This window comes from Simochromis diagramma, unplaced genomic scaffold (genome assembly GCF_900408965.1).
Source record: "Simochromis diagramma unplaced genomic scaffold, fSimDia1.1 OVJJ01000387.1, whole genome shotgun sequence".
NCBI classification, from domain to species: domain Eukaryota; kingdom Metazoa; phylum Chordata; class Actinopteri; order Cichliformes; family Cichlidae; genus Simochromis; species Simochromis diagramma.
In genome coordinates, this window is record NW_024387152.1 from 129,824 (window position 1) to 140,806 (window position 10,983).

Below are 10,983 nucleotides of genomic sequence, written 5' to 3' on the forward strand. Positions count from 1 at the left end.
GAGGGAAGGGATGAAATGAGAGAAATCAGGAATCCTCGATAAAAGTATGATACAGGATAGGACTTGCTCCCTGTCTTCCTCCTCTTGTCGCTCTTTCTCTAAGTGTTTGCTTTTCGTCGTTTCTCATGCCACTGTGTGGTCTATTACCAGGTTCAGCCTTCACCACACACAGATCCCCCAGTTCCAGTATTAACATCGCACAATGCCATTCACTCAGAAGCAATATTAAATTCACGAATAGTGGAAGCAAATAGCACAATCGTAGCTTGAAATGATAGTTTTATCTGTGACTGACATAAAGACTTCACATCACTGTGATCTGGTTGCCATGCTAGCGTTAGCATTTAAGTCAGCTTCAAGTACAGCAGTACAGAAACGTGAATGTGGCCTTAGAGCCATTTTAGAGTATGTTTAGCTTTACTGAAGTCCCGTCACATGTAAACAAACCAGTCCACCAAACCTTGTATACATGGCTGCTGAAATGCAGCTGGGGAGAGTTGCCTTTGTCTGAGTCTCTATACATTAACCCTAACCCTTCGACATTTGCTTCGATTTGTTTCACAGTTTCTGTCCTTATCACAGTCTGTGTGTGTGTATCTTTGTTTTTCTGCTTGTGTTGCCTCACTGTCATGTTCTGATAAACTGTCCCTTCTCTTTGGTGCCCATGCTCTCTTCTTCTGCACTGCTCATCTTTTCCTTAATCCTTTCTCTAATCTCCCTTGTGTACCCTACTCCAACTCTTCCGTAACACCTCAATATTCCCAACCTCCCCCCCTTCTCCCTAACCCAAAAAAGCGATGGCCAATAAGCTAGGCTCCGCACCCTCGCAGTACTTCCAGAGAGAGGCAGCCAATCCCAGGGCTCAGAGTCACAATCTCTCCTCTACTTCCACTGGCTGAGTGGCCCTACTGTTCTGGTAAATACAGTCTCTTTCATGTGTCAGTAATCTCGCTCTCGCTTTCTTTTTTTTGTTTGGCTGCCACCGGGCCTTTTTTTCTTCTTCTCTGTCAGCACCGCTCCTTTGCTGCAAACACCACTTTATATAAGACCATTCCTGAATTGCATTTAATTATATCTATCTTCCCTCCCTGCACCCTGTCAACTAAAACAACATATTATTTATTAGCTGTTTCTTCATGTCTGTGTTTTGTTGGTTCCTCTTCACATTCAAGCCCTGTTTCCACAAGCATTCTTCAGATTTCACTTCACTAATCCTCTTTTTTTCTCAGAGCAAGCCACTCCTAATATTCATTTGAGGGAATCAAAGGGGCAACAGTTTGTTCATAAGAGCAAAGAATGTGATCTGAGAACAGGGGGTCATTAGATTTTTTTGTTTTTTTCCAGTCCTGTTTAGATTTCTGCAGCGAGAGATGTAGCGTCTGTAAGTGAGGCTTTTGTGCTGTGGGTTTGTTTGACTTTTGTGTGCAAAAGTCTTTTTAAATTAGCATGGATTTGAGTGCTTTACTGTGCTGTGTGTTATACTTTTGGTAAGTATGATTTAGCTTAAGCAGCATTATGCAAACTGCTTCTTTTTTAATTTATTATATTTCTTCAAATTTCCAGTAGAGAAGTGTCATTAGCAGCAACTATGTGCCCTATGTACACAAAGCAAGGTCAGTGAAGATGGGTTTGTCACATTGAGCAAGGCATTTCCAGCACACATACACCCTCACTGAACCTAACAGGATGCACATCAAGCCCCTAGAAAACTTGTCAGTCGAGTGGTCAATGCAGAGAAAATGACTGGATGATTTGTAGGTTTGCAATCTAGTAAAATATTAATGTTTATCAACTAGTGATTGAAAGGTGTAACACAGATACTGTTCACTGTTTTGTGATGTTTTCTAGACTGATTGACTAGTTGGTTAAGTTTAAGTTGTGTGATTAATCACACTGAAACAAACTGCTGCAGCGTTCATGAAAGTGTGTCCAGTGTTTCTGGACCCAACTGAATTTATCGTGTTGCTGACATGGAGTGAAATGTTTGAGTGTCCAAATCACATCCAAATGTTTGTTTGTTTATTTGTTTTTCACATCTTTCTCTCTCTCTCCCCTGTCTTCTTCTGTCTCTCTCTCAGCCCAAGGGAAGAGCAGGAGGCAGAGTGTGCTGTTTTAGTGCCGGCGATGAGATGAGGAGGACAGTGACACGTGGAGCTTGTCTGTCAGACATACATCCACTGACCCTGCCGCCTACACACTGAAGGAGTGACACACACGCACCCTGCCACATAAATACATACTGACAGGAAAAAAAAGACACACAGACACACACACACTGCAAAATGACAACAAACCCACACAAAACTAAGGCTGAAGATTTCATTCTTAAAAATAAAGACTCAGCTCAAACCCAAACATAAAAAAGAGAAAAAAAAATGTGTGTGATGCTGGAAGAAAAGTCGGAGAGTATATGAATCTCCTTGCTGCTGCTACTACTGCTGCCCAGTATGGGGCAGTGTTCAGGATGTGAGCTGGTTTTAAAACAGACCTTGCTGTTTGAGGACGAAGGAGTCTCGAACGGACTTGAATGAAAAGAAAAGAAAGAGAAAGCTGGAACCCCGACTTTCTCTTTCATGGTTTTTTTCTTTCAGACTATTGCTGTATATAAAGAGACTGAGCTGTAGAACTAGAAGCTTTTTCATGCCACACCTCAGCCTGAATCCAAACTCTAAATATTGCACCTCAACTCTAAACCCTCGCCTGATCTCTCAGCCCTTTATTACATAACCCTTAAATGCAACCAGTCTCTGCTTTTCTGTCATTGTCCGTCTTTCTCTTTTCTCTTAAAAACACACTCACATGCTGATGCTCACTTGAAAGTGTGTAGATCTTTGGAGTTTACAGAGGTAGATTTTTGCACCTTATTGTTCATTAGAGGTCCGGGTGGCTGTCATTATGATACCTCATCAAGTACACACCAGTGATATTGAAATGAAGAAGACCCAAACAGATAAACCAAAAAACAACAAAAAAAATGGACAGATGTATTGCACAAATCATTACTGCAGTTAAAAACACTCAGCAATCCACATACCAGTAGTAGACATGAATTATATTTGTTACGTTCTTATATGCTGTAAAGAACACTACGCTACAAGATGCTCCTGTTTCTATACACGAGGAAGTTATCGTTGAAGGACAGAGAGGTAAAAGTGTACAAATCCTAACCTGCTCCTCATTAGACACCTCCCTCCTCTTTTGCCTTGACTCAGAAGTTGTCCGGATTTGTTGTCTGATGTGCAGGTATTAATGTTGAGCTCTTCTACAAGATGTGATCAAAAAGTCCTGAGGACATGTCCATAAAAACCCAAAGCTGGCCAATCTCGCGTTGGACCGCTTTCAGCGCAGTGCAGAGGTGCACAGGAAGCTGTCTCACTGGAAGCCCAGTTCTGTTAGCCCCATACCTGTGCCTCCATGATTCATGCCGGATCTCCTTAAAGCGACGACCCTTCATCCATGGCGATTGTGCTGGTTAGCAAGATGTGATGGTACACTGGTATGCACTGCAGTTCAGATGGATTCCCCATCAGGCTCCTCAGGACGTTACAGTAGACCATTACAATAGGAAACTCCCAGTCTCACTCCTTCTCTGACACGCTGCCTTCAGAACACTCCTTGGTAAAAGCTGAAGACCCGGGTCTCATCATCAGGGTTGATCCTTCGCACAAAATCCGTGTCAGTTTGAAACAAGTTTATATTTTCTATTAGAAGTTTTTAGTCCATGGTGCAATCTCAGAGTGCACACTGTGTGGTCAGAACGAGACTTCAGTGGAGCGATCAAAAAACAAGAGCTGCGATGGAAGCTGATTGCACATACCATGACCTGTATTGGTAGATTTTATTCTGGTAAGATGTTTGATTTTTATGCACAGGTTCTCAGAACATTTTGATCACACCTCGTATTTGCACCCAATTTTACCTCTTTAGATCATGAGTGGATCATCCAACATCCCCACTTTTTCCATCCCAACTCTATGTATTTTTTTAAGTTGTATATATGATCATATGTGTTACTTGTCAGAAGCAAAGATAATTCCAGGATGCTGTTCTCAGTCTTTACAGTAGGTGACTGGCTGGGGACGTGTTGCACATTCCTTGAGCTCAGGACTTATTCCTTGTGTTGTTTTGTGGATGCTGTGTTAGGTACAGATGGTCTTTTATGTTTCATCCCTGATAGAAGTGGCCTGAAACCCTTTGCAAAGGTGGCTTAAATTGTATGCAAGGTACAATTTATCAGCATCAACCTGTCGATTTCTGTCACTCGTTCTCTGTTTATTTGACCCAGATGTTGATGTTAAGAGACTAACTTACCCATGTCTATTCTTGCCATCTCTCTAAGCATGTTTCTGTATTGAACACCAGTGGTTTTAATTGGTATATGAAATAGCTGCTGCTGAAGAAGGAATACCTCCTTTAAATTTTGCATGAGACATTATGACCTTATCGCGTGATCTCTACACCAAACACCACCTTACCATCTGGAGACCGTACACGAAGACAGAAGTGTGATGTGCAGGCAGCACTGGGACTAGATAGTTTGAATGACAAATCTGACTTATCCAATACGTGTATAATACAGCAGAAACTGTCATGTAGCCCGTCTAACTGGGCTGAGTATTTAACAGGACTTGAAGCGCTCAGACACAATGTTGTTTCATGCTGTTATTATTACAGACTGCCATAAAACAACAACAACAAAAGAAAAATAGGACCAAAGTAAGTCCTCCAAGCACCAGGTGTTCAAGCACACAACTTTTTCACACACCCAAATCTGCTGACATGTTAACATGTACTGTATCTGTGAGATGGCCTGTGATTTTAGTTTGGATTTTCCTGTACCTCGGGCACTGACAGGGTCATTTCTGCATCTTTCTTAATTTTTTATAAAACTGATTCAGAAAATGATCACATGTCAGTAACTGTCAGAAGGACTACTTATTTTCCCAGAGTGTGACAGTATGTAGCATGTACATAGATGGTCCCCCACTCTGTATATACAAAAGTGTACAGGTTTGATACAGCTATTAACATTCTGGCTTTTTTTGGGGGGGGGGGGGCTTCAGTCATAGCAATATTTCTGTAATCAATAAAGCCATGGTACTAGGATGGGTATGATTGCATTTGTGTTTATTTAGGAAGGCGTGAGAGACTGTGAATGATCAAACTGTGACATAACTTATCACAGGTTTAGTTGTTTTCTGTTTTACATGCTGGATCCAAAAGGCTGAAATGAAGTATCATGTTGCAAAATGAGTACAAGACACTGATTATTTTGATTGATTTTATTTTATGTTTTTCAATCAATGAAAGCCATAAAGGTTATATAGAAGGACAGACCTTAAGAAGCAAAGAGGATGTGTATACCTAATAAAAAATTAAAAATCATGTAATTACTTTTTTCTTGTCTTAAATCTTTTGAATATACGTTACTATCAAGTGTTCTTTACTATTACTTTCACAGGGTTTTAGCAGTTTGCTGCAAAACATAAATTTCTAGTTTAGCTTTTGCCTGTATTTCTTCATTGTGAAAATTAAGGTCCACTTTGTTAGCTACACCTATTTAACTGTTAGTTAATGCAGCTATCTAATCAGCCAATCACATAGCGGCGGCTCAATGCAATTATTCATGTAGACATGATCAAGACGACCTGTTGAAGCTAAACCGAGCATGAGAATGGGGGAAGAATGATTTAAGTGACTCTGATTGTAGCATGAAGCACCAGATGGGCTGGTCAGAGTAATTCACAAACTGCTGATATTTGTGTACATAACCATCTCTAGGGTCGACGGAGAGTGGTCCAAAAAAAGAGAGTGAGCAGCAGTTCTCTGGGAGAAAATACCTTGTTGATTCCAGATGTAGGAGGAGAATGGACAGGTCGCTTCAAACTGGCAACAGTAACCTAAATAACTGATTGTTCTGCCAGCTAAGAACAAGCAGCAGTAACTCAGATACCAAGGCATGCTGAAGAGCGTCTCTGAATGCACAAAACACATTGAACGTTGAAGCAGATTGGCTACAGCAGCGGGAAACCACACCAGGTGCTACAGTTTGCACATGTTCACCAAAATTGACTGGAAAGACTTTGTCTGGTTTGATGTGTCTCGATTTCGTCTGCAGCATTCAGGTGTCAGGGCCAGAAACAACATGTAAACCTTGATTCATCCTGCCTTGTATCAACAGCTGATGTGCATAGTGGCAGTGTAACTTGGGGTCTGAGTGTATTCATCTTCTGATTACTGCTCACACCATGTCACAAAGCTCAGATCATATCAAACTGGTTTCTTGATCATGACAAGTTGACTGTACTCAGACGGTTTCAATCTAACAGAGAAACTTTAAGATGAGGTCTAATGGAAAATTCGCATTATGGATGTACAGCTGTCAAATCTGCATTAACTGTGTGATATTATCACGTCAATATGGACCAAAATCTCTGAGAAATGTTTCCTCTATGTTGAATCTATGCCACAAAAAAATCAAACCACATCTGAAAGCAGAAGAGGCGTACCCAAAAAGTGTGCCAGTGTTTCAGCCAGAAGAGATAAGTCAGGTCCTGACTGACAGACTGAGGTAAACAGAGGCTATTTTGCTCACATATGTGAGGTTTTATCTTTTTATCTTTTAAATAATGTCTGTAAACAAACTGTGAGTTGTGCAATCTCTATTCTTGATTAATGTAACTGTATTTTTATTCTTTAAAAGAGATAAAAAGCAATGACAGCATCTACAATATCAATGACAGAGGACAAGAAAGATGTTGTGCTGTTGTCTGAATACATTAAAGGTTATGACAACAGGAAAGAAGCCTGCCTGAACAGGGAAATCTTTTTTTTATTATTATTATTACTGCTGCTTTTATTACTGTTATTTTTTATGCCTTAATACATAAGATTTGTGCAACCTTCTTGCTCATTGCATCATTTTTACTCTCTGATATTTTGTTTACATTTGTGAAAACCATCTTGCACTACATTGCAGAGGTTGATAATGAGAACAGTGAGACTATAATAATTTCTACACATTTCTATTCCAAAGATTTTTTAGGCACAATTTTCTTGGGGGTCTTGATGAAAAATGGAACTGTGGTCTCGTTCTCAGATGTTTGCGGCTCAGAGGACCAGGGGTTCCATCCACACAGAACCGCAGCAACAGTGTAGCCTCGAAACTGGAAGCACACGATCATGGTTGGTCATGAGCATACAGCATGAGCCTGAATTCCTCTTTTTCTTTGTTTGTATGTGTGAATTTAAGTGTACTTCAAACCAGCTTACCTGTCTGTTCATGAAAATGTATATGATGGGGTTGTAGACAGTGCTGCTTTTTGCAAAGTACACAGGAATGGTAGCGATGACAGGGTCAACATATAGACTGGAGTCTATCATGACAGCAAGTGCAAGCGCAGCATATGGCAGCCAGGTGACTAGGAAGGCCAGAACCATCACTACTATCATGCGTGCCACCTGCACCTCTACATGACTTGTGCTTCCCGTTTCAGATACCTGCAGCTTGGTCACCTAGGAAAAAAATTCAAGCGCAGAGGACTCCTTTATGTTTTCAGTACAATCAACAAAAATATATGGTGTGCGCAGCCTTTGTTGCTCACCTGGCGGAGAGTCCATAAAAGCCGCGAGTAAGAAACCATGACGACAGAAAAGGGCAAGGCAAAGCAAAGGAAGAAGAATATTATCATGTAGGACATGTCCCCAACATCACGGCTATGCCATTTAGGAGCACAGGAGGTTTTGACGCCCTCCAACTCAAAAGTTCCCCACCCGAACAGAGGTGGAGTGCTCCACACAAATGACCACACCCAGGACAGTACCACTCCAGCAACTGCATGCCTAAGGACAACAGAGATGGTGTCTGACATGCTTGGTACAGCAAGGAACATTCCCAAGTGAGATCTTGATGGTCACTGCTGTACCTGGTCTGGAAGAGGACCGCACCCATGGGATAACACACCACTACGTAGCGTTCAACAGAAATGACTGCTACTGTGCACAGACTTGCTATACCTGCAAGAAAAGACAGAATAATTTATGACTTTTGCTTTCTAAGTGTTGCATTTGTGCGCACTATTGAGACACCTGTCCTATATCTGAGTGCTACATTTCAAGGAAGAAATGCTAATCTTAATTCAATGACAATAACTATAGTTTTAAATTTTAGTTTCCACATTAGATTTTACATAAATACATGAAATACAGTACATAATGTAACTAAAAACAAAAGCTTCCCTTAAAAATATCTTAAATAATTCATTTTAAGTAACTTTTTTTAAGCTCAAAAAGTTCAAAAGCAGTCATGAGAAAATGAAAGTTTCCACAGACTGTGTGCATTTGAAATACTAAGCAAGGTCTGGACTTTGACCAGGTCACTACAGCACCTCGACTCGTTTCTTTTTCAGCCATTCTGTTGTAGATTTGCTGCTGTGCTTGGGATCATTTATCTGTGGCATGACCACATTGTGGCCAAGCTTTAGCTGTCAGACTGACATTTGTCTCAACAATGCTTTGGTATACAGCTGCAAAACAAACACAAATCATCACCTCTGTGATTAACAGCTGGTATGAAGGGTTTGTGCCGATATGCTATATTTGGTTTTCACCACTGTGCAATATATATGCAGACATGTCAAATATAGTCTTATCTGTCCAAAGGACACTGTTCCAGAAGTCTTGTGTTTTTGTGATTGTTTATTCAGATGCAGTTTTGCAAATCTTACATAAAATAACAAAATTCCCTTCAGGTGGTTTTACTTGAGGTACTTTTACTTGTACTAGAATACATTAAGGTATTTCTTCTTTTATGTGAGGAAAAAGAAAAAGTAGACTCACCGAAAAAGGAAACAGCAAAGGCTTCTAACACACAGCCCACACGTCCCAGGTTGAAGTATCCCATGGCGCTGGTTACTGTGGTGGGCAGGCCTCCAAACACAGCACAGCCCAGGTCACAAACAGCTAGGTTAACCAGGGCATAGCTGAGTGGCTGCCTCAGCTGTCTGTGCTTCACCGTCACCACAATCACCACGACATTGAGGATGATCCCTGCCGCAGAGAACACACCCATGATAACGGCCAGAATTGTGTAACCAGTCCGAGACAAGAGCTCCGTGTTGGCTGAGCTGTTAGATGATGAAGAGTTTCTGTGGAAGGCAGCACTCTCCATTTTGCTCTGTGAAGATCGGGAGAAGAATCTGGTCACAGTGTGAAAAACCTCAGTGATGCCTGGTAAAAAACAACAAACAAAAAAGTGTCAGATCCAACACGTCTAACTCTAAAATGGCCACATTGTCAGCAAGGCAAAGAAAGAGCAGGTTCAGGTATGTGTTTAGTATTTTTTTAATCATTTGATAAATAATGTAGCAATAAGAACAACTACAAAACTGTTCAACAGATACTGCGTGCTTGATATTCTGAGAGGGAAGCGAGGCCCTCTAAATAAGCCCAGTAAGAGGAGAGGAGGCCGCAGATGATTTTCAATTCTCAGAAAACAAAATCCGCCGAGCCGGATTGTGTAGAGAATAAGTCTGTCTGATAGCCTCTAAGACTGCACTTTCCATGATTGCTCAATTTACAGCTGCTCATGAGTAATGATGCAAAACGTTCATACAGGATCGACCGATATGTCTACAGAATTCCCACTGGTTTGTCACACATTTTGTAGCCAATAATGGAATAAACTGGTAATTTATGAATACCTATCCCTGCCTTTTTATGTTCTCTTGTTAAAAACTAATGAGATGTTAGCCTGATTGAGTTACTTAATGACACAAAGAGTGGCTTATTTGAGAATGAGCTCAGTGTCAGTGTCTCTGTTTATAATCATCCTTAATACCTACACAACTCCGAATGAATGAATCCATAAAGCTAAAAAAGAAAAGGTGCAATAACAGAAAAAAATGACACTGTGATTTGTTGAATGAAATTCACCTTGAAGATACATTTTCTGCCCAACAGATCTATGGATCCATTTAGAAAAAAGCACTTTACTAATCACTAATATATTGCTCCCCAAAACTATATGTGATTACATTTGCAATTTCTTGGCATGCTGAAAAACCTCAATGAATAATTCATCCTTTTTAAAAGTTAAGACACTAACTAACATTGGCTGTAACCTCATCAAAAGACAGTTTCCTGCACTGATCTGTTAAAGGCCATCAATAAGAACTTTTGGGTTATTGACCTTTTGCCATAAATGAATACTCCTGTACTGTTAATGCAAAGAGATCTCAACATGTAATTCTCCAACCAATGCCAATTCATTATTTCCGTTGTCTGAGACCGAACTCTATCCTCCAAGAAGATAATGCTCGGCCTCACAGAATGAGGTTTATCAGAGACTATCTTCAGAGTTCAAGAGTGGGCATGATAGAACACAGCAAAATCTCCAGTGTTAAATTAACACTGGAGAGTGTCTATATGGGTCCACACCTCTGAGTGTTAAATACAACACTGTTGAGTGTTAAATTAACACTTTTGACAGTGTTATATGTTTAAAAGTAACCTAGTCAGTTTTGAAGATTAACAATGGCTAACACTGAGCAGTGCTGATTTTCTAACACTGGAATATTTCTAACATTTTGAGTTATTTTCCAGTGTTAGAAAATCAGCACCGCTCAGTGTTAGCCATTGTTAATCTTCAAAACTGACTAGGTTACTTTTAAACATATAACACTGTCAAAAGTGTTAATTTAACACTCAACAGTGTTGTATTTAACACTCAGAGGTGTGGACCCATATAGACACTCTCCAGTGTTAATTTAACACTGGAGATTTTGCTGTGATGTGCCTGCAGTCCTGGCATCAACCCCATTGAACACTTCTGGTGTCAGCTTGGGTGTGCTGTTCGTGCCAGAGTCACCAACACTGACACATTGGCTGACTTGCAACAAATGCTGCTTAAAGAATGGGATACCATCCCACAGCAGTACGTGACCAAGCTGGTGACCAGCATGAGGAGGAGGTATGGTTCTCAGA

The 10,983-nt window shown here is 40.6% G+C and overlaps 2 protein-coding genes across 8 annotated transcripts in view; one reads left to right on the top strand and one right to left on the bottom strand.

The window, feature by feature from the left end:
• The window catches only part of LOC120743671 (cyclin-dependent kinase 17-like), a 42,729-nt gene extending 37,623 nt beyond the window's left edge, over positions 1–5,106 (top strand). For 5 of the 7 annotated variants that reach the window (XM_040047386.1, XM_040047385.1, XM_040047390.1 and 2 more), the window contains 2 exons: positions 796–916; positions 2,079–5,106. In XM_040047386.1, coding sequence (XP_039903320.1) covers positions 796–899 — 104 coding nt within the window. In that variant the 3' untranslated portion in view covers positions 900–916; positions 2,079–5,106. The remainder of the gene's footprint in view (positions 1–795; positions 917–2,078) is intronic. The other 2 variants (XM_040047388.1, XM_040047391.1) reach the window with 1 other exon arrangement.
• Positions 5,107–5,503: 397 nt separating this feature from the next.
• On the bottom strand, positions 5,504–10,343 carry parapinopsina (parapinopsin a). The gene is made up of 5 exons (XM_040047394.1): positions 8,839–10,343; positions 7,926–8,016; positions 7,605–7,842; positions 7,273–7,515; positions 5,504–7,166 (listed from the first exon to the last, which is right to left on the bottom strand). The coding sequence occupies exons 1-5, from the start codon at positions 9,167–9,169 to the stop codon at positions 7,026–7,028; spliced, it is 1,044 nt and encodes a 347-aa protein (XP_039903328.1). The 5' UTR covers positions 9,170–10,343; the 3' UTR covers positions 5,504–7,025.
• Positions 10,344–10,983: the final 640 nt, after the last annotated feature.